The 23,364-nt window shown below is 36.0% G+C and overlaps 2 protein-coding genes across 6 annotated transcripts; one reads left to right on the plus strand and one right to left on the minus strand.

The window, feature by feature from the left end:
• Positions 1-384: 384 nt before the first annotated feature.
• Positions 385-18,528, plus strand: LOC144635587 (uncharacterized). Of its 4 annotated transcripts, XM_078494688.1 has the most exons (19): positions 385-401; positions 7,672-8,004; positions 8,413-8,584; positions 8,787-8,860; positions 9,398-9,448; positions 10,094-10,153; positions 10,569-10,631; positions 11,940-12,002; positions 12,193-12,246; positions 12,577-12,639; positions 12,989-13,051; positions 13,736-13,813; positions 14,381-14,425; positions 15,599-15,643; positions 16,119-16,146; positions 16,555-16,604; positions 17,042-17,119; positions 18,006-18,089; positions 18,172-18,528. In XM_078494688.1, the coding sequence occupies exons 2-19, from the start codon at positions 7,815-7,817 to the stop codon at positions 18,231-18,233; spliced, it is 1,323 nt and encodes a 440-aa protein (XP_078350814.1). In that variant the 5' UTR covers positions 385-401; positions 7,672-7,814; the 3' UTR covers positions 18,234-18,528. The 4 variants fall into 4 exon arrangements, with proteins under 4 accessions (XP_078350814.1, XP_078350806.1, XP_078350820.1 ...); XM_078494680.1 differs by lacking the exon at positions 385-401 and having other exon boundaries at positions 7,657-8,004; XM_078494694.1 differs by lacking the exon at positions 385-401 and having other exon boundaries at positions 7,657-8,004; positions 9,407-9,448.
• On the minus strand, positions 3,332-8,850 carry LOC144635656 (uncharacterized). 2 transcript variants are annotated; one of them, XM_078494749.1, is made up of 3 exons: positions 8,717-8,850; positions 6,084-6,203; positions 3,332-5,995 (listed from the first exon to the last, which is right to left on the minus strand). In XM_078494749.1, exons 2-3 carry the CDS (start codon positions 6,196-6,198, stop codon positions 5,490-5,492), a joined length of 621 nt encoding a protein of 206 aa, XP_078350875.1. In that variant the 5' UTR covers positions 6,199-6,203; positions 8,717-8,850; the 3' UTR covers positions 3,332-5,489. The 2 variants fall into 2 exon arrangements, with proteins under 2 accessions (XP_078350875.1, XP_078350867.1); XM_078494741.1 differs by lacking the exon at positions 8,717-8,850 and having other exon boundaries at positions 6,084-7,218.
• Positions 18,529-23,364: the final 4,836 nt, after the last annotated feature.

Consider the following 23,364-nt stretch of genomic DNA (forward strand, 5'->3'; position numbering starts at 1 on the left):
AACGTTTGTGGCACTGTTTATTGATGACTTTTTTTAAATATCCCAATTAGCAGCACGGAAATATTCTAATGTTGTGTAGATTTGTTAATTTTGACTTCTCAAAGGTTTTCCCTCGTGGGACCACAAGCAAAACATTTCGATTTTCCATGATTCTTCTTTAACGTTTATTTTTTCCAAAAGGAATTTTCTCGTGGCACTTAAAGTGTACTCAATGACTCATCTGCCTGGTACTTATCGTTTCTATTTAGTTCAGTATTTAATACCATCAAATGCCTCTTAAAGAAAGCACCTTCTTACTCGGGAAATGACCCTGTAATAGTAAACAACACTCGTCATTTAAAGTGTAATAGTAGTTTTAATTTAGAGGGCGGTGGCGGGAGTCAATTTCCAAATACACCCAGGTAATGTACATTTGTATTTTTTATGTACTTTTTTAGTTTCTTTTTGGTAGAGGCCCGTGTTCAAATAAGTACAATTTATTAAGAAAGGAATAACAATGCTTTAAAATGTATGTGGATCCCTGAAATTAAAGTTTCTACTTAGCAGATTACGTTGCATCCGGTCAACTCATGGCACGACACTCTGTTTTCTTTTTTTCCACACTAGTCGTACAATTAATTGGAATACAATGGTCTCTTTGGAGAAAGCTATATGAAAAATAGACAGTTTGTCGTGTAAATAAATATCTTATCGTATCTGCTTTACACCGTGAAAAAGACATTTTGAGGTTTTGGGCTCGGATCGATTTTCTTACTTTCTTCTTTTTACCGTCATTCCTAGTTTCGTTTTTCTAGCCTCAAGTTTGACTTGAGTGGTGTGGAGAAAAGATAGACAAATTCCCGGGGAAAAAGTTTAGTCAATCAATAGTTTTATTTGTGCCTTGTTTGAATTTCTTTAAGCCAAACTCAAACTGTATCTAAACTAATTAAAGCTCTGTGGGAGAGTTAAGCAGATGAACTGGAGGTGTGTGGATCCTGTGGCTAAAAAGTCAACACCACATAAAGTGCTCAAAGGTAAGTAAGTTAGCCAAGTCAAATCTGAGAATTCGCAGACACGTGGAGCTGTTTACGAGCAGGGCAAGGTGGTTAAGGGAAACTTCTTCCTAAAAATGAAGCTTTTTAAAGGCTAAATGTTGTTTCTGTGTCCTGTACTTCTGTGTCTTCTTCCCTGGTATAGTTGGCATTTGATAGTACGTGTTTAAAATAACAGTGTTTCTTTTACAAGTGAAATTTATATTTATAGCGACATTTCTTGCCGGAGCATATTTCTTACCTTGTTAAAAGCAATACGGCTTGATGACATCATATAGATGAGCACTAACAGTAAGCATTGCAGAGACATTTTGTTTCCTACAAAGTATAATTTCGTTTGAATATGTTTTAACTCTTTAGAGTTTGTTGTTGAAATTGATAACTTTTATCCCATGCGACGTCTTTCTATATGATTAAAATAAAGCTAATCTATCTCTTTGATCAGTTTGAATTTCAGCCACAATATATAATGCTGATCTTGTCTTACTGTAAAAAAATGGGCTTTTCTAACTTCGGCGGCTACTTATTGCTGTAAAGTTTTTAAACAATTTTCCCTGGCTTATTTGCTAAGTTGGTACAGATCTAAAATTTTGAAAGGTTTGAGTTAAAAGATGAAAAGGCAATAACGTCGAAAGATAGGTAGTTTAGTTTTAGTTCAGATTTAGATGACACGAAAACATCTTTTGTTTATAAATTCTTTCAGAAATCCCTCCATTCATTCAAAATCTCGCTGATTCTCGATCTCGTTACGACCAATTCTGTAAACTACTGTGTAAGTCCAAAATTCCTCTTATGTTTCATACGATAATTGTTTTGCTTCAAGCACGCTGTTTCATTTTCTGTTAATCTCTTTGAGTCGGTTTTGTTAAAAAAACTGACTTCGTCAGGCTTAAAAACTGTTTCATGCTAGCAGATGTGATTTTGAGGGATTTAATAAGTGAATACTGGTTATCATCCAAATTCACCATTTGCCATTTGCCAATGGGCATCTCAAGCTGCTCAAATATATACTAGTTATGCAACGCTTTGGTGTTTTTTGTTTTTTTTTTTTTTTGGGGGTTAAAAAAAATTTTTTTTTAATTTGGGGGGAATTTTTTTTTAGAATCGTATGTCACGCCATCTATTTGAGGAAATACTGCGCTTTGTGCAACTCAAGGACTAAACTCACGTGTTTTGCACGATACCGATATAAAATAAGTTCCCTCTGAACTAATATCAAATCGATTTTCAGTTTTTCTCCGTTTTTGGTGGTTGTTGCTGCCTTCTTGTTAGAGCTGGGTTTTTAAACATTTCAAAACAAGTGTAATTCCTTTATTTTTTTTAATTTTGAATGATCAGTATTAACATGAAGGTATTAAAATGATACTTTTAGGTACAACAGGTTCCAGCTGTTTTGACAGCCTTCCGAGAAGCTTAAGCTTAGTACTAATCAAATATAAAGCCGAAAAGCTGCTTTAGATAAAAAAAAAAGGTCTCCAACCTCCAAACAGTCGTCCAAAAGTCTTAAACCTACCAAAACAATTTTCCTACCTTGTTCAAAACAACATCTTCATGACGTCATGTAAATGAGCACTACCAGTAGGCGCTTAAGGACTTTTTGTTTCCATTGTAATTTGTTTGAACATGTTTTAACCTATTTAGAGTTTGTTTTTGAAATTGATAACATTTATCCAACGCGACGTCTTTTTTTATGATTAATGGGATACCAAATAAAGCTAATCTATCCCTTTGATGTTTGAATTTTTTAACCCCATCTTATCTTGTGTAACTGTAAAATGTTTTTATTGATTTTGACGGTTGTTTATTGCTGAATTTTTTTTAAACAATTTTGCTTGGCGTAGTTGTTGGGTGGGTACAAATCTAAATTTTTAAAAGTTTTGAGTTAACCATGAGAAGGCAATGACGAAGAATAAGTTGTTAAGATTAAGAACTTGATGACAAAAAGATATCTTTTGTGTAGTACATTCTCCCAGAAATTCCTTCATTTATTAAAAATCTTCCTGATTCGCGGCAGCTTTCTATTTTCATCCATTTCTGTAATCCCTGTATAAGTTCAAAAATCCTCTTATGTTTCACACGGTATTTTTTTAGCTTCAAGCATGCCGTTTAATTTTCTGTTAGTCTCCTTTAGTCGACTTTGTTTAAAAGCTGGCTTCGTCTTAAAAATTGTTAGAAAATTTCGAACATGTGATTAAAAAGGATTTAAGTAAATACTGGTTTTCATCTAAATTCGCCATTTGTAAGTGTTAAATAAGCATCTAATACACAGCGGTTCGCCCCCCCCCCCCCCCGGGGTTTCGCGCAGCGTTTGTGCAACTCAAGGACTCGCGGGTTTTGCGCGACACCGATATAAAATAAGCTCACATCAAACTTTTTTATCAAATCGTTTCCTGTTTCTGGTGATTGTTATTGCTTTATTTTGTTGTTTTTGTCAGAGTTTTTTTTTTTTTACAACTCAAGACAAATGGTATTTTCATTTCTTTATTTCTTGGAATGATGATTGATGATTAAAATGATACTTTTAGATTTTCGTCGCTCCAGCTGTTCTGACAGCCTTCCGAGAAGCTTAAGCTTAGTACTAATCGAATATAAAGTCAAAAAGCTGCTTTAGATAAATAAGGTCTCCAACTCACACCAAAATAACAATTAAAAACAGAGCTTAAATTAATTGTTAATTGTAACATTGTTGCTGTTATTGCTGTTTATTTGATTTGCTACCTTCTTGATTTGATTTGTACACATAAATATTCAAGAATGAGTAAGTTTCTATGAGTTATATACACGTTTGTTTTGCATGTCAGATACTATTACCTCCATCTTTTAGTTTTTAATTTCTTTGCATCCTGCCTCTTAAAATATAAATAACTATTCATTCTAAAAGGAAACGAGGCCTCTCTTACAAGATTATTAGGAATTACCGGTGATATTTCCCGCAAACTGACCTCCGCATGAGTACAATATACAACACTTCAATTCATAAATCCCTAATCCCACAGAGAGATTTATAACATTTTTAAAAGTGCTAGGAATACTAGTTTACCTCCTGCAGCGAAAAAATCTCTAAAAAATACTTTTTTAACACAACAATAATTAACACTAGCTCCTAACATCTTTTCTTAAAAAGAGTCTGAGAAGTTTATCTTAAATAATCTCAAAGAAATAAGAGAAGCAACATTGCCAGTTACAACAGTGTTAAAAAGTTAACACAGTTAAATATGGCAACCATCTGTTCGGAACTTTTTTCTGCCTTGCAAGACAGTACAAGAACATTCCCGTTTCGATGATTATATGATTATGGAATTTGCCGTGTAATTATTTAAATAAGCAGACTCCTCTATGAACAGAACTTTTCATAAACTTAAACCATAGAACGTTTGGTTGGACCGAAGATGCAGTAATTTACGAAAATACACTTGTACTGTGAATAGCAATTTTTTATTATTAGTTTTTTAGCATATTTCTCAAAAAATCTCATACATTCAACATTAGTAGTAACAAAATACATATTCTTTGTTTTGTGTGGTGCTGAAAGCTTTTTATGGGTCGTATTTGCTGTTCCGGTCAATGATTGAGCTAGACTTAGAAATTAAATGGGTTATGTCACGGTAAGTTGAGTATGTTGTGATTTACAAAGTTACCTTCAAACCGATGGGCCTCAAAATAAAATTTGTTTAAGTAAAATAAAAAACAGTTACTGTAAGAGGTGGTAAGACAAAATTGAAAACTTTAGTTTAAACTTTTCAAGATGCGCCATATTTGACATAGCTCCTTTAATGGGGAGAGTTTTTACTAGTTTTGTCTTGAAACTTCAAGGTGTTCATAAAACTGGTGATTGACATTATGCTCACACTATGAGTACAAAATTAAACGGATTGTGTCAAAGTTGAATGATTTTTTTTCCATACCTTGATTAATGGGCAGGCGACTAAAATGTCGGAAGCTCATTATCCACCCAAAACATGATATTTTTAGATAAACTTATGTGGTTTTTTGTCACTCTATATGGACCGTGAAATTCAATCCATGTTTATCTAGCTATGTTTTGCCTAGTTAGTGTTGAGGTAAAGGTAATGGACTATCTAGCAATACAGAAGGCTATACGAATATACAAGTAAAAGCTGCATGACAAAAGTCTTCTTAAACGTGATACTCTGTGATGTCACACTGGCTGATTACCGTAAGAATCCCTCGCTAAATATAAACTGTGCCCAAATGATGATTTTTGTGTTCAATTAATTCTAACAGTTTGGCTTTCTTGTGTTCACTATCAGTACGCCCTTTTCTAAAAAGTTCAAGTAAAGCATCTCTCTACATCAACAAATCGACATTAGGTTAATGTTATATCAATAATTTTGAAGTAACTTGCAACTAAGATTTCCATAAGGCTTCTTGTTGTTGTTTTCAGCAGAAGTGGACACGACGCTACTGATATATCGTCACTGCCCCCTTGGTTGTCTCTTAGTGGTAGGGGGACATGTAGTTGTACAAAGACATGTTTGAATACATGACCTGTAAATTATTTGCTTGATGCCAGTTCTCTAAAGGATAAAGCCAAGGCTCTGCTTTTAGCATTGACATGTTATGGTTGAAGAAGTTTTGGGATGGAAAATGCAAATACTGTTGAGGGTAAATATAAGGCAAAGAGTTACTGTCTGTGTTAAGACCTGACTCAAGCTCAGTAGAGATCTCTTTCTTCCACTTGGTCCGTCTGTTTTGAAACCAGGTTTTGACTTGAGTGTCGCTTAATTTAAGACTCTTGGCCAAATTGTTTCTTTCGCTGATAGATAAGTACTTCTTTTTCGTGAATTTATGTTCCAGCGTTTTAAGTTGACCGTTTGTAAATGCCGTGCGCCTTCGCCGCCTTTTACGGACGAGACAGGAATCATTCTGTGAAGAAATTGTCTTTCCATCTTCTTCGCTGTTTTCCTCTTCATCACTCATATACAACTTTTCTTTGACACACCCTGACGAATAAACAAGAAACTCCGATCAACAATTCTGTGATTTAGTTGCTGTTGTTGGATTAGTTTATTGCTATCAACAAAAACTTACCTATGCTGCAGTTACTTCTTCCCTCGTCAAATCTTCTATAATTGATTTGAACCCTTCTGTCAGCCTCACTTTCTTGTTGTTTTCCCAGTATTGCATCGATAGTAAAGGAAGACATAATGCCTTTTCGACACAGTTGCAGTGATGTTGCAAATAAAACTCCTTAGATCAAATGTAATGTTTAAACAAATGAATATTTACTTACTGATAAATCACTGTATATGTTAAATTGTTCCCATAACACACTGTCAAAGACAATTTGTTTGGTTTCAAATACTATAATAGATAGCCGCCTCTCCACATGAAATCACTTAACAACACAAGAACCGCCACCTTATGGTAAATATATCTTAAAAGGAAATGAAAGTGCGTTAATGAGTTCACAGACCCCTTAGGCTTGGCATGATCAGAAAACCAAGTTTAAACACGCATTCACAATCTTAATGAAAACTGCAGGGAACATAGAAACCAAACAATGGCCGTTTGGACTACGAAAATGGCCAGCACAAACGTGCTTAACCTTCCTTTAAAAATGGTTTAACACTGCGTAGATTATAAATAGTTATTTCCCCCATATTTTTGTGCCACCGAACTTCTGGAAGCAATAAAACACCCAGCAAGAGGGAAATCGTATGGTTATGTCGTCAATCACCAGTTCTATTCATCACGGTAGGAGTGTATGGCTTCCAAAGATGCAATCGCTTGGCACGTTGGGTAGCCATCTATCGCCAAAATTCATAACTTGTTTACTTTAGAAAAAGTGTCCTTATGTCCTAGAAATGATTCTGTCCTTTACCACTCCAAATTGCTATAATTAGGATTTATTTGGTGATTAGGTGTAAAAGCAATATCGATTATGTGTTAATCGTCGTAAACTGAACACGGGCCACTGTCTATCCATCTTGAGGAATATGTCTTGCCTTTACTAAAATGCCACACATCTTGCTTCGTTATTTCCATTCCTTCTGTTTTTATGGCGTTAGTTGTTGAATTTTGTAAACATCAACATCTTAACTAAGAGGAAAAGGCTTCGCCCGTAGAAAGCGAATTCAAGGACAGCCATTGTCTGGTAGTAAGGATAATAATACCATTGGTTCACACTCCATTAAGTATATATAGCAAATCAGTTCCTGTCCATCAGGCATCGATATCATCGGACAACTTTATTCCTTGTTTACATACTGAGAGAATGAAGTGTATTTGATACTGAGCGATATATGATAGACGATTTCTGACGGCAAACACCTTTATACATGCGGTGTTTATTATATGTCTTCTGCTGCCAAAATCCATCCAATCTATTCCAGCTTTTCGAAGCAAAAGCCTGGTACCTGAAAACTTTGAATACGAGACACGCCCACCTTGCTTGTACGAGTCTCCGCAGAATGCGATTAAGCAATGAAAGAAATGCGAATTATAACATAAACTGCCGCTTTATTTGCTATTTCTGTTTATTGGGCTCAGAGATAATATTGTTATTACCTTTTTTAACATAATACAACGTTTCAGGAAGCAAGGAAATTTAAAATCAAGGCTAAGCCATTACGTATTTATAAGTGAAGTTTAAAATATTGTTGATTATTTATTCTAGGTCAAATTCAAGATCAATTCAAGTCTTTTGAAGTCAAGTGCTTCAGGTTCTGTTGAAGCTAAGTAGTCTAGGGGACTCTTACAAACGGTATCTATGCAAGTAAAGCATAAGAAAACCGATCGTTCAAATCATTATCCAAAACAATGAAGTGTTGCTGTATTGTTAGTGCTTTTGTTATACTTGTGTTACTGGCAAGTGTTGTTTGGGCAAAACACAAAGGAAGGCGACAAAAGGACCATCGTCATAAACACGTGCAATTATTTCATGTTAAACACTTGAAGCATCCAAAGATTTACAAGCCATTAGCTTATCATGGTCACATACACTTCAAAGGTAAGTACACTAATAGCTTTTTGTTTTAGATAGCTTGCACTGTTGATATTTAATCATTTAAAATCCTTTCCTTACTAAACATAAATGGACACCGTATTGAAGAAGTTACTTTTTTGGTATCCCGTCACTACGATAGCAAGAAGTACTTTTTTCACCTACAACGAGATATCTTTTTTTTCAAGTCTTAATCACCGCTTGGAATCTAGAGACCCTCTTATCTGTGTACAGTGTCCATTGCATTCTGAGCATGCGTGAAGGCACTAATACGGTATGTCGCTCATGATGCTTTTTCGTCGGGATCAATGGTATGGTGGACATTATGGTGGACATTATGCTAATAACTGCAAAATGTGTGCACTAATTTCCTTTTCCTTTGTACTAAAACTTTTACTTTTTTTTGCTGTTAAGGTCACCACCGTCCAGCTGGCTTGAAATGTCGTCGAGTTAAATTATTAGTTAATCGTAAAGTGCATTTGAAAAAGAAAACTACAGATGCAATGAACAGACGTTTGAGCAAGAAACACACAAAGAAGATGTTGCACAAGTTCATCATAAGCAGTAATCGTAAAAGGTTTCATCTGTAAGTAATAATAAAAAAAATGAATTTAATTTAATATTTTTCTTATATCGGACAACTTCTAGCAACTTGTTTTCTCCTAATTCTGGCCGCAAAGACACAGCCTGGTTATATTTGTTTTCTAAAGTTTCTTACCCGAGGGCCTTTCATCAGCAGGTATTGGTTAGTGTTTATCCATTTTTGACATTCCATCCGTCTTTCCTAGACCCAAAGACACGAAGCTGTTTAAAGATGAAGAAGGGAACTTAGTTACCTACATTGAAGATTGCGTTTCTTCTGGTAGGAAGAATTAAAATACTTTTAATACAAAAATTGCTATTAACTGACTGCTAAAATCCAAGTATTGACACAACTGTCCCTGGCAAGGTGTTTGGTTTCTTTATGGACGGCCGTTCAATCCCTTTGCGGCCCCCAAGCTGCACGTGAAATACAAAGCACCCGGCCACACAAAGGGGATTTCCCATATAGTCTTCACCCCCAATAGCCCAACCATTCAAACAAGTACCAAAAGACCATATTATTTGGATCAGTTAGTTTATATCGATCGTATTCATGTCACAGCCGTCACTATATCTTCATGCAAGTAGTCTGTGAGTAAATGAAAGAGGCAATAAAAATAGAAAAATCGTCGTTTGTTTTATTAGTCGATAATGAGTTTTATACCTAAAGGGAAAAAGTAAATCAAAAACACAATATGTTTTGGAAAGGTATTCAAGAACCGCCATACTTGACAAACACAATTTATTTTTAAATCAATTTGATGGTTTTGCCTTTGATCAGTGAATGTTACCTAACAGAGTTTCCATTTCTTTTGAGAAAATGCAGAGAAGAAGAACTTCTTTGAAGATCAAAATGAAATGTTCATAGGTAGGTCTGGCTGCATCATTACCCTATATGCACGAGTAATTAACGTGGTATTTTAGATGGGGTATGCAGATACTTTTGCTTGAATTTTGACCAAAATTAAGTCAATTCTTATTAAAATAAGCATTTGTCTTGTTGGTGACTAACATTTTGCAAGACTTAATTTTAAGGTTTATTAAGTACACTTATTCCCCAGTGGATACTCCCCGGGAGTGACTCTCACCTATAAGGGGGTAAAATCTGTGGTTGGTACCTTTTAGGTTTAGGCCAGTCGCCCATGAGACGAACCTAGAACTTCGAAGTACTTTTATGGTTGATTAGTTCCCGAAATGTTCCGATGAGAGGCCCAAAATGACCGCTCTAAGTTTATTTCATGTAGGGGCTATAACTGAACTCATTTTTTCACATAACTATTTATAATTAATTACATGAGCGACGTTAGGATGTATTTGAAATAGCGAGCCCGTCTTGATTAAAAGTTTGGACAGGATGTACAAACTACAGCACTTTGTGGAATGCAACTGGGGAATTTATGTTCAATAGATGAATTCGAGTGCTCTTATCCAATAGTTTCTTTTAACCAGGTTGACTAGTATGCTTCGTTTTCTATCTGTTATTTCCGCATGTTCATCTGTTATCTTTCAACAGCCCCTGCATTTGATGAGAAGAAAAACCGACATAGTCATCATTTATCAGAGAACAGTGACGGTTAGTTTTAAATTTTTATACATTACCCTGGGGGGGAGGGGGGGGGGGGGGCCCCCCCCCCCCCCCCCCCCCCCGTACTGCGACGGTTTTCTTTTCTTGTCATCATTCTTTTTTACAAATGATGTACACATGAATCAATCCTACCTCGTTGATCAAATACACTTTAACCTAAACTTTAATGGGAATGACTGCAATCAGTAAATCCTCCAGTGACAACAATATTTTTTTATTTTTTTTTAGTGGGTGTGATATCCGTATAAACTCTTACCAACTTATAAATGTATATGAAATGTAGATAACAAATTTTCAAATCCAGCACTATTTTTCATTTTTAGAACTTTAAGGTTCTTTTTTCTGATTATGGCCCAGTCTTGTGTGGTCCATTTTGTGAAAATTTATGCCTATCATTTTACAGTAACGACTGTTCAAGCAAGTGAAAATGACGTTGGTGATGAAGGCATCCTTCCAGCCTCCGAAGGTATCGTCTGAAAGTCCCTAAAATGGTTCAGCATTTTACACAAAAATATATAACATATTTTTGGGGTTTTTAGGCAAGGGATTTCACAAGTCTAAGTCATTTAATTAAAGATACATGAAATATTAAATGTGAAGAATTATATCGACTTGTCAATCGCTTCTTAAGCTTATGGCTAAGATCAAGTGGTTTGATAAACCAAGGAGAAAATATGATTGGCCCAGCCGCGCTGTCAACGAACACCAAACACTTTCAGATTCCTTTCTTTCCAACTTAGGCAGGTCCGCGGGTAAATTTTGGATACTGACCACTATTAAAGTGCCTCCCGCGGTTACGTACCGGGCGTTAAAAAGTATGCCGCTTCCTGATTTTAAAGACACTTTTTCAAGACCGAAGAAGGTTTCAAAGTAGTTGGAAGTATAGTCGATCTCTTCTAGTATATTTCTTTAACTATTCAGACTGAACCTGAGGTACTTGTTTAGGCAACAAAATGGTTTAGATGGCTACAAAATAGGATACTTTTATAAAGAGCTACACTTTACAGTAATTTACAACTTATATATGGTTAGAGAGTTATAAAAAATCTGAACAATTCGTGATAAAAAAATAAATGGTAACGATAAGAATTATACAAGGAAAGACTCATAGTTTAAAATATGAAATAACAATAATTAGGTGACAGTTTCTCAATGTTGCATTTCCCCGAGGAAAATACATATATTATTATTATTGTTATATTATTATTATTATTGTTATTATTATTATAATTAAAGCCTGACAATGTGGAAGAGGCAAATTGCTTACCTGCAATCTGCTAAGAGGCCAGGGCACAAGAAGACGGAAGATGACGTAAAGCAAAAGTGTGTAGTGTAAAAGGAAATAGCCGAGCTACTCGCGACGCCGGATCACATCAAACGCACTGTAGCCATATTTCTTTGTTCGCCCCTTTTGAACGCTCTCAGCTTTTTCGTCTTACAACTTTGTTTTACCTAGTGCGTCAAGTAATATTGTTTATTTTTATTTTTTTTTTTTTTTCTCCTAGTTTTAGTCTGCGCCGGACTTGGGGGGGTAGGTCCCCTGCTTTTTTTTTTTTTTTTTTTTTTTTTTTTTTTTTTTTTTTTTTTTTTTTATTATTTTATTATTATTATAGATAATGCACAACTATTTAGCCAACTGAGGTTTTCTCCATACAAAATAATGTTACTGATGTGTAGTAAGACCTAGGAATAAATGTGACATAGCAACAGCTTCGAGTCAAGCTAATCAATTTATTAATTTTGCTAAAAAGTCACATTTAACTTTTTTTGGCAGATGCGTTGCTTCAAACAGTATCTGATTCAACAGGCATTTTAAAGGATAGCGCGCAAAAAGAAGGTGAGTAAATAAGTAATAGGGAAGCTGCTCTTCAATATCATGTGAAAGGAAAAACCTGCTTATCTTGGGAATAGTTTTTTCTGTAGTTTAAGTGAATACATTTTTCAATGTACAATTAAAAGAATCCTCTAAGGTGAATATCTATTTAATCTAGCATCTTATTTCAGTTATCGTTTCCTTGTTTCACAAGGGACAGCCCGATATCTCAATGATCAAAGTGAAACAGAAGTTCCATCTAACTTCGGTGAGTTAAAGACTAGACACAAGTTCACTTTCAACATAAGAGAGATGATATAAAAGATGACATAGTCTCGCATCAGAAAAAAATAAATACAAATAAATAAGAGAAAGAGGAACTTGCCGTAGGAAAGGTATTCTTGGTACCAGAAGATTTTTCTCGCGCGTCGGATTAACCGAAACCGGAAATCGCGCAAGAACCTCGTGCACCCAGGTTTAATTTTAGGAAATATTATCGCAATTTAATTTTAATTTTGTTTCGCCCGAGGTTGTGTTCGCACCTTGTACAAGGCTAATTTTGTTAGTGAAAAAGGTTTTGTTGTTTTATGTTCTTTAGCAACTGTGTATCAAGCTGTCACACTGGACAACCCTCCTCCCAAGAAACCTGAGGAAGGAAGTGGTAAGGTCGTCATGTTGTACAAAAATTGTTATTGTGGGAGAGGAGGTATACAACTACCATCCTATTATAAAATAAGCTCAGTTGTTTATATAGGCTATCCATATATGTGCAATAGAGCAGGCCATATTTATCCGTGTGTTGCTTTGGTTTTAAGTACCAATGTGTTTTTCCAAGGATACTGATCAATTTCGAACAGTCGATCTCTGCAAAGTATTTTATTTCTACTGCACTGCCATAGGACTTAACTCGTCACTTTCAGACGGTAAGAATGGCTTGTAAACAAGATATACGCGTTTTAAGGTATTTCAGAGTACTACCGTTCTAAAGACCTATGCATGGTGTTTTTCAGAGCTTCAAAGGTTTTTCACCTCAACCGGTTTAACTAACAACATGCCTCAGCTTAATAGTGATGGTAAGCATTAAAAATTATTTGTTCCTTTGTTTTCTCGGATTTCACAGCTTGCTGAATCCATCTCCACTTATTTCTGTGATTTTTTGCCATAATAAATGTTGAAGTGTTGAAATCGTTTTTCGTTATTCTTTAAAACAATGTATAATAAAACAATTATTAGATTCGGTTTTTTTGATATCCCGAACAATCAAGGTCTCGGTAAGTGTTATTAGCCTCAGCCTCCCTCAACTATGTTTAATCAAAAAACCTCACAAAAACCTCATCCAATAACTATTTGTAGTTATATACAATTTAAAAAAATTAATACATTGCAATTAATATACGTCATCGTTTTTCTCGTGCTGATTGTCTACTGAAATCATCATTGTATTGAATCATTTTGCACTTCTTCAAAAAAAACCGTGTAATTTGCACTTCAGTAACAAAAAACATCATATGGAAATGGTAAAAAAAGCTGTAAAATTAATCAACAACTTGAATTCTATGACATGATAATAAACATAATAACATTATAAGCGTATGATAAGGATAGTGTGAAGTTTTATACTAAATATGTAAATAGTTGACGCCAATAAAGTCCACTAAGTTTTTTTAAAAACGTTTTTTAAACCTTATGTAATTTTTTTTAAATAAGTCACAGTTTATTTCGGAATAGTATATAAGCATTTCTTTTTATTGTTTCAGTTGTGACGCCAATTTCACAACAACCTGTTAACAATTTTGTACCTCTACATGAAAATCAGCTTCAGTCGCCATCCTCAGGTAATGAAAAATGTAAAAAAATATGTAAATGCTGTTTTCCAGGCATGCCACTGAAACAGAGTAAACACATTTTTATTTGAACATGACATGGTTAAAAATTCCAACTGGCAGGCTAGTTGGCTTTGTCCAAAGCGTGACCGAGGATTTGAATTTGGGACAACAGAGGATAAATCCAACTAGTGGCAGGCTGGAGAGCGAGCCCGAAACCTCCAGCATTACAACACCAGCGCCCTAAACCACTCGGCCATGCTTGCATCCTTTAGGCAGTGTGGCCGAGACTATAGGGTAAATGTGCTATTTGCTTTATCGTTGTACATGTACCTAGACCATGTGAGTAGGCGGTTTACACGTCTTATATAACGTGATTAATTGAACTCACAACCTTTCTTTATTCAGCGAGATTTGTAAGTGTTTTATTTTGCAAACTGCCCAAACTGGGAAGTTAAACCAAGAAATTTCTGATAGCAACTCGTCGATTGGTTGAATTAGATCTTTTAAGTTGTGAAAGTAGTAACGTTGATTCGCTATTTAATGCTGAATAGTTTCACCATTAATCCTAAAACACAGAATTTGTCTCCAATCCCGCCCCTCAGAACCAAGCCTACAGTCAAGGTAATGAAGATATTTATTATACCTTTAGTCAATTTAACTGCACATTTTTTTGTATTTTATTAATTTATTAATTTATTAATTTAACTGCACATGCAATATTTTAATCCTGAACTATATCAGCCTTTATTTCACTATGGTGGCGTGAAAGAACAGGCAGTCTGCTTTTTCAGGGAAGCAATATTATTTTCCCTTACTCGCTTATTTTTGTTGTCTCTTTATGCAGTTTTAATAAAGTTGGAAATTTTCGATCAAAATGTTTAAATCGTGGACAGCGAAGATTTGTTAATACTTGCACCGTAAACTTAATACCATCGTCCTCAGGAAAGTGATATTTTGTTTTTGTTCTCTTTTTGGATATTTTTTTATCTTTTCAAAGCATCTCCTTCAGCAGGCATCACTTGTTAGTATGATAAATGAAATTGTACTAAAAACGGTGTAAAATTATTTAGCTTGTGCTTAATTTTCGTTTTGTCGGGGATGAAGATGGCACGAATTCAAGTTCTCCCTGTCTATCCCAGAAATATTCACTTTTTAGTAATCATACTTAAGGCATCCAGAAATGTTCATTTTTGCGGTAGTCACGTGGCAATTGTGATGTCAAATCACAATTTAAAAGAAGCCATCTTAGATCCGCCATCTCGGATTTTGAAGATTTTTTTTCAATGTCAAAAGCTATTAAAAACCTTGATGAGTTGAAATAAACTCTTCATAAAGGCCAAAATCACTTTAAAACAAAACAAAATACTAAGTTTCGGAATAACACCCTTTGAAAACATGGTTGCCATCGAAACGTCAAGTAACCAAACAAATAAAACACCAAAATAAGACCCGAAAACACAGACACTTCTTACCTCTTCCCAGGCTTCATAGATTTATTATAAATCGAGCAGAAAAATTTAACAAAACATACATTATTTATTAATAATATTCCCTTATATGTTAACAATATCGAATAAGGAAATATAAAGATTTAACAATAAACTTTAAGCTTGATTGTCTTAGCAGATAATTGTTGTTAAAACGTTGCCTTTAACGTCTCTTGGCAGGTTGGTCGTATTCTATTAAAATTATTGTACAATATGTGTCAAGAGGGTGAGGGATTTCTTTTAAATTTTTGTGAAAAAGTCTTTATATATTGTGATCTTTAAACATTTCTTTTAAAATCATTTATAGCTGTTAATGACGCTAGGATAAGGGCGCCTCTAAGAAGTCATCGAGGTAAGGATTGAAATTATCAGTGCAAAAAATTCTGTTCGTTGCAAATATTATCAGTGTGGTTCGAAAAGTTTCTGTTGAAAGCTTTATGTTCAAAAGGAGAGTTGGTGTCCTTTAAAAATCGAGCGAGTGGTGTAGTGACTAACACGATATTGCGTAGGAATAAGATTGAAATGTCAAAAGTTCGAGCCAGCGATATAGTGACATCATCTTTACACTCCATACCAGGCTGTCAAGTGTCAAGAACGCAGAAAAAAAGAAAAACTTAAGTTAAACTGTATGCATGTCCTGCGATGGAGATCAGTGAGACCAATCGGGAGGAGTTTTTTTTTAAAAATCATCGATCTTAATCGCTTTCCATTTTGAATTCAGTATAAGAGCCTGATTTGTGTCCATTCTCCTAAAAAATGCTCCTTCTTTCCTTTCGGGAGTCTGAAAGTCCCAAACTTACAAGTATGTTGTGTTTTTGTTTCTTTAGGAGGATATGGAAGCCCTCTAAGAGATCCAGGAAAGTTTTTAAACTGTCAAATTAATAAATGTTCAGTAGATACTATAGAACATTTTAAGAATGACTTAACAAGTCAATTCAACTTCGTTTAACACGAAAGAAAATTGATATGGTAGGTGAATCCGTCAGCGAGAACAGCTGGGGAGCTTAAAATATTGCAATTCGTTTGGTGTTTTAATAAAACAATTATTCACTGGCGCTTGTTATATATGAGATAGTTATCTGATATCTCATATCCAACGCGAGCTCGTGGAATAATTGTTAAATATTATTTCACATTTAGAAACGATCTCTTTTGAAAAACTATAATATGCCAAAAATTTTTGTTTTAAAGAAAAGAGTAGCCTGGCATTTTCACGAAATAGCCAAGAAAATCGTGACTTCAACATGTCCTTTTGTTTTCTTTAGACATGACTCATACAAGATTCACCCAGCCGAACACAGGAGGAAATCAAGGTGAGATACAACAAATATGTCGAGCATGATTGAAGAAATCGAGTCTGTTAAACGGGAAAACTCAATCATTTTCAGACAAAACCATGATCTCCGCGATTTCCTTCCGACTTATTATTTTTTTAACTGTAACAATGATAATTAACATAGCGAAAATTAAACAAAAAATCATCAACTGGGCTTAACAAAGATAAAAGGACAAAAGGTGAAAATGACGATAATATTTTCAAAAATTTAATAAAAGCTAAACTCTACAGTATAAAAGTTAATAACGCGCGTCTAAAAAAAGTGCGTCTTGACAGAACGTTCACTGAAAACTGGCAAAGATTGGATGCCGGTTTAATTTCCCTGGGCAAACTGTTCCAGAGTTCGGCGCGGCTGACATAAAAGCTCTTGCTCCCATTTTAGACAGATACTCATTTTATATTTCTCTTTCACAGTCGCTGAGACATTCTCAGAAGCTTTCAATACGCTACATAACGCAGAAGAGCAGGAACTTGCGGGTTATACTAATGAAGGTGAAATAGACATGGCGGGCTTTACATAAGCCTCACAGTATACCCAAACGTTAAAAAGATTAAAATAGACAACTGAATTATCTGGTTGCCAGTGTATAATTGTGTACAAAATAATATATATTTTTTATTTTTTTTACAGGTGTTATTTGCAACCAGATTATTCAGTTGAACTCAAATGCTTAAGTTCAACTGATTATCAAAAATGAGGGCTACACCACGTCTTTCTCGATTAGATTGATAACTCCTGTCTCATATTCCTTTTAACTCACGGAAGTAAACAGCAACAACAACCATTTTATTTCGCCAGAGATTAAAAGTAATATTTAAAGCATAACTAAATCGGCAAAAAACTACTCAGAATAGAAATAAACTAAACGGGATAAGTAGTTACAAAAATTAAATTGCTATGGCTAGGTTGTACATTATTGAAGGAATAAGACACAGAAAATAAAATACGACAAGTAATAGTTAGACAACATTGTCTTAAAAGTTGTTAAATAAGATTATTATTCAATTATTACGTCGTTTGAGCATAATTATAAGGTCAGAAAAACGCGAAACCATGAGACACTTTTTTACACTGTAATATTCCGTATTATTACACTAGGTGTCTAATTGTAGTGAAATGTTTGTAGTGGAAAATGCGATAATTCTTACAGATAATACTGGCGGGTATTAATTTCACTTATTTTTCGCCGTTTTCAGTGTAAAAAAGCTCTTAAAATATCGTGAAAGTCGCAAAATATCTGCGCTTATTATCTGTAAAATCATCGAACAAGGTGTATCTACCTTGGGTCAGTTCCCAATACATTTTGAAAGAAAAACAAAATAGGTTTGTATGTTGGTGGGAATAAAAGTTCGTTGTTTGTACTATTTTATATTACAGGCACAGTTCCTCAAACACTGGGAGAGGCAATGAATGTTGAAAAATTAGAAGCAAATTATGAAAACACTTTTGAAAATGTATACGGTATGTATTCTTGCTTCAACCATAAAAAAAATACTTGTAAAAGTAAAAACTGATGTCGTCGATATTTATGTCTCTTTTATAGGTAAAGGAAATTCAGTCGGGTTACAAAAAGGAGCAGCATTCTTACCGGAAAAACAAACTTAATCGAGAACCATATCGAGCTGCCTGTCAACTGAATATGCATTATAAACAGTCTATAACCTGACGTTTGCGCCCCGTGATGTAAGGAAGAAATAATACTTTCGTCTAAACTTTATTAAGTCTCCTTAATCGTTGTAACATTACAAAAACTGCATAATGAAAATATTTCTTAGAAGAAAACAGATAAGTGGAAATAAACTGTCCTTTTGACTTTACACAATATATTTTATTTATGGACACTTCAACAAAAAAGAATGAATGACTTCTAAGCAAGAAATAAACACCGTGTTCAAAACTCTATCACTGTCTGATAAATATTTTTCACCCCTTTACTCCACATAAACTCCTACTTTTTTGTTTATATTTATTTGCCAAGTAAACTGGTAAGCATCAACTGGAAAGGGGAACGATGATATTTAAAAGGGGACTTTTAAATTGAAGTACGAGTGCGAGACTGAGTTAGATTGCGACGTTTGAAACCAAGTGCTTACGGTTCCGATTATCACATGTCAAATCAATCTCGTTCTGACAGTCACCTTTTTGACTGGTCAGCAACAGGGAGGAGTGAGGGCTCTAGGAACGCAACTGGCTTGCTAATGGCTTGGCTAATGGCTTGCGTCGTGTGGTTTCCCCGAATAGAAGGAATGATCCGTAGAAATTGCTCTAGGGGTTTTGAGCAGGCTTAACTTGCTCTCTATACTCCTTTTTCGCCTGCTACGTACTCTGCAGAGCACCAAACTCTTGTCGTATTAACGGAGTAGACGTATATGATTTAGAAAATTGCTGACCGAGATATCTTCTATGGGGCTAAAGAAATGGCTGAATAGCGAGTTGCTTGTATTAACGATACTGATGCACGCAAGGCGGGATTCTACTGTAGAACAATACGTAAGTCGGCTCTTCAGACTTACCTGACCATTAAGCAAACCTACTTTGGTGATCAATTGCCATTATGATATGGCAAAATGAAACGAATATTTTTTTTGTACTTTCTTTTTACCCCAGAGTCATCTCAGAATGTTTATATTGCAATTTAACTTACACATGTGTGACACGGTGCTAACTTTGAGGTCAGTAAAAACACTGAACGCTACAGGACCGTGTTGACCTCTTTTGTTTGTCTGCAGGTGTGGGAACCAAAAATGGCAGCCATTGGTTAAAACAGTGAAGTGTTGAGTCTCAAGAGTTTATCACATTTTAATCAATTCAGGGAACATATTTAATCCCATGAAAGTAGGCAAAGTTTCATATCTTTTCGACTTAATGGTTTTTTAGAAAATGATAACGAGATAATGTCGACAATTTAAAATTTTTGTAGTTACTGAATTTAAACACGGTCAAAATAGTTCAATGTTGCGGAAATTGGCATTGTGGCTGTACAGGTACTTGAAGCAAACAAAAAATCTACATGCTAAACCGTGGAAGCATTAAGTGCATAGCCCAGGTTTATTGATTTTGAAAAAGTCGTAACTAGTCGTAACTAGTACAGTGAACACGTAAAATGTTATTTTCGTTGAAAAACGTTTTTTGCGGAGCCGTTTACTCCAGACAACCGAAATGTGAGATTTAATAATACATTGACAGAGGAGCGACCTGCCGCAGTGGAGGTGTCGAACACAAATGATCGCAATTTATCAAACAATTATGCAATTTCAGCTCGAAGTAGAACTGACCTGAGAATTTTTGATCTGAAAAGCTTGTTTGCTTGATGTGACAAGTCGCAAATCAAAGGGACCATATGCAATGTTTTGACAAGAATTTTCTGCTCTCGACGGGTGGAATTTTTTCCTGACTCCATGAAAGCTTTTCTTTTATAATATTTTGCTTAAAATGTTTAAAAAATATGCCTTATATCAATAAAGACAATCAGTTAAAAATAACCACTGAAAGTCATTTCCGGAAATGCATTAAAAACCGGATAAATGTTGGAACGGTCCTCTTGATATGTAAAACTATCTTCATGACAGGTTCATGGCAAGCTCACCCAGGCTAAACCAACACCTGTTAGATCTCCCAATCTGCTAGCACTTTACACAACATCTCCCTTCCCCGACAGAAGGAGATCAGAGAACGTACAACATACCCCTCCTCCTCCTCCTCCTCCATACCCTCCTCCTTCTTTAGGAGATAATAAAAAAAGGAACCCAAACATGTAGAAAAGGCACATTTTCAGATTGTGAGTTTCGGGTACTTTTTGTTGCGGATGAACACGGAACCACGGTCAGTTAGGACAGCAACGGTGAGGTCTACTTTCAATAACAGTCCCAAGAGGGGACCAGTCAGTGCCATTACGAGAGCGGATTGCAACACGGGATCCTAGTTTTAGGAAAACTGGTGTGATATCTCACGACTTTACCGACAGAATTAATTTTCCCTACTTCTGCCTTGTAGGATTTTCTTCCTTGTGGTGGGAGTTAGAAATCCTTAGGGTTTGGGACTCGAGGACGAAAGTCATGCAGCGCTCGGCCAAATAGTAGCTCAGCTGGCTCAAAAGAAAGTGGAGTGTGGTGAATTGCTATTAATTTTCCAAAATTCAACATGAATCATTGATCCACACTACTCGAGTAGCTTTTTGACATTCGTAACAGCTGCCTCAGCTTTGCCATTTGACTGCGCATGTATGGGTGATGACACAGTGTATCGGAAACCCCATTCTTGTGAGAAATCTTCAAAGGCCTTACACGTGAACTGAGAGCCACCGTTAGAGTCTACATCCACAGGTATTCCAAAGCGTGAAAAAGTCTTCTTTAGTTTCTTGCTTACTTATGGGGCCTTACTTTTCTTAAGTTAGATCATGCACTTCAGTGAAAAAGGAGAAACAGTCGGTGGTAATGAGGAACTCATTTTCATCGAGGCTAAAGATCAACACCTAGCTTCTTCCGATGTCTTGTTGGTATTTGCTGCTGCTCCAGTGGTTCCTTAGAATTTACAGGAAGATGTGTCAGTTACTAGTGGTTTCACTGTTTCACTATGTCTTCGATTTCGCGATCTATGCCAGGCCAATAGATGGAAGCACGGGTACGGCGGCAAGTTTTGTCAACACCTTGATGCCCTTCGTGCAGAACCAATAGCATCTTCTTTTGTAGAGAGGATGGAATAATATTTCGTCCATTTCGTCCAGATGTATCACAAATGGTGATACATCTGCCGGCGGTTCGCGCAACAAGGTTAAGGTTGTGACTGATGGACCAGAAAGGTTTTGCAACTGTTGCTACTACTTCTAGTGATTAAGCCATCCACAATTTCTGTACTCTGTAACTTGAGAGAGCTGAAGGGTCTGTTTGCTGAGCTTGAAAAACTTCATGAAGTTTTCAATCGACTTACCAGTGTCAGCAAATGGTATCTTCACAGCTGCTTCAGAATGAATATTACATATCTCATCATCGAGTGATGGCTGATCCACTGGGAAACGAGACAGAGCGTCTTCTGCCAAATGAACCTTTACCCATTCTGCAGTAAACGAATATAGCAGCATTTTCATCATAAGTGGCTGGAGTCTTGGATTCACGACATCTGCAATTCCCATAAAATTGCAGATGCAGTATTGGGTGAAGTGTGGCAACCCTGAACAAACATGTCCAGGAGGCAGCAAGAGCCTCGAGTTCTATCATAGCATAGCGGCTTTCTGCAGACGTGAAGAAGCGTGAACCTGTACTGTACTATATAACACATATCGACCAAATGGTGAAATTAAGCAGGTGACGTGATTCAGCATAAAGTGGGACTTGCCAGTAATCGTGGCGAGCATCAAACGTGCAGAAGTATGCAAGCTTCTCTTAAGGAATACTGGTAACAGCTTCAAAAGGAGAGTCACTCAAATGATATTTAAGCTGGCTAAATTTATTCAAGCGAGTGAAATAAATGCATTAGTGGCCTTCTTCGGGCTCATTACGATTGGGTGATATCATGAGAGAGTTATTCGCAAGGTGAGATTTCTCCATCTCCTAAAGATGCTTCTTAAGTTACTTCAAGTAAGGGATAGGTATTTTTCTTGTCTTTAACTGAGCATAGGATGTAGCATTAGGCTTGAGATTGATCTCAAATGGTTCACCTGACATTGCAGGAAGGACAGTCTCTTCAAAGAGCTTTCTAAACTTTTAACGATGGTTGGCTCTGAGGAAGTTCCAATCACATTTACTTGTACGTCTTCTGCTGCATGGTATATCCAGTTCAAATGAGACAAAATGTCATCATCTGGAGGCGAAGGTAGAGAGGCAAATTGCTGGTGTCAGAGTGCAGTTGGTCCTGTACTGTGCTGCTAGGTAATGCTGGACAGGGACTACCTGAAGTATTTTACAGTTGAAGATAGACAATGGCCACTTGTCATCAATGACACTAAGAGGTGGACAGGCAGGAGTGCCAAGGACAACTCCATCCTCATCGTGGACAATGTGGAACCATTGGCTAGCTGAAACAGTTGGGTCCTCTGGGAGCCAGGAAATCTTCAGGAGTACGCGTGCTTCATCTTAAAGGTTGTGACCATCAGCAGCCTTAACAGAACCACTCTAGAGTATAGTTTCATTTAAGAGTTTTATTTGAGAAGAAAATTGGTTTTCTTAAAATGAAGTGGCTTCATCAACATAAACATGTTGAACAGTTTTCTCAAGAGTAAGATCTTTAATACATAGAAGACACTTACAAACCTCATTCGACCTTATGCTACCCACTAATCTTGCAAGAAGAACACGCTCGTTACATGACATCCTACTTTCAGCCTTGCAACAATCTTCATACTGGCATTTCTTCAACAGGGACAGTTAATCAATGTAAAGTTTTTAAAAGACTAATTTGCTTCTTGGGACCTGTTGTAAAACTCGTGTTCAACAACAAAGATACTTGTACTTCCACATTCCTGGCTTTAGAAAGATTCAATTATAGCATTGAGCTTGTTGGGTTTTTCTTGGAAGGTCGGAGAAAGCTGTGATTGTCCCTGCGAAGGTTCCATCGCGCGCCAATTTGGAGTCCGTCTGGAGTAAAAGTTAAATATTAAATGAATATGAATTGAAGGTTTGGTCCAGTTGTTGTTTCTGGACTCGCACTGGTCCCCTCGGAGGGTTTTGGATTTGGACTTGGGTGGCATGTTTTTTTATAGTAGAGAAAACGTCGCCCCTAAAGCGAAGAAATGAAGCTTCTT

The sequence above is a fragment of the Oculina patagonica genome, chromosome 1 (assembly GCF_052425735.1).
Source record: "Oculina patagonica isolate OP01 chromosome 1, crgOcupat, whole genome shotgun sequence".
Taxonomy (NCBI): Eukaryota; Metazoa; Cnidaria; class Anthozoa; order Scleractinia; family Oculinidae; genus Oculina; species Oculina patagonica.

What these genes read in the sequence shown, in the direction of transcription:
- LOC144635656 (XM_078494749.1), bottom strand. Translation starts at nt 6,198, where the DNA reads ATGTCTTCCTTTACTATCGATGCAATACTGGGAAAACAACAAGAAAGT. An exon ending in AAGAAGTAACTGCAGCATAG is followed by an intron (nt 5,996 to 6,083) that starts GTAAGTTTTTGT and finishes TTTATTCGTCAG; the next exon opens with GGTGTGTCAAAGAAAAGTTG.
- LOC144635587 (XM_078494688.1), top strand. Translation starts at nt 7,815, where the DNA reads ATGAAGTGTTGCTGTATTGTTAGTGCTTTTGTTATACTTGTGTTACTG. An exon ending in TCAAAATGAAATGTTCATAG is followed by an intron (nt 9,449 to 10,093) that starts GTAGGTCTGGCT and finishes ATCTTTCAACAG; the next exon opens with CCCCTGCATTTGATGAGAAG. An exon ending in GCCTCAGCTTAATAGTGATG is followed by an intron (nt 13,052 to 13,735) that starts GTAAGCATTAAA and finishes TTATTGTTTCAG; the next exon opens with TTGTGACGCCAATTTCACAA.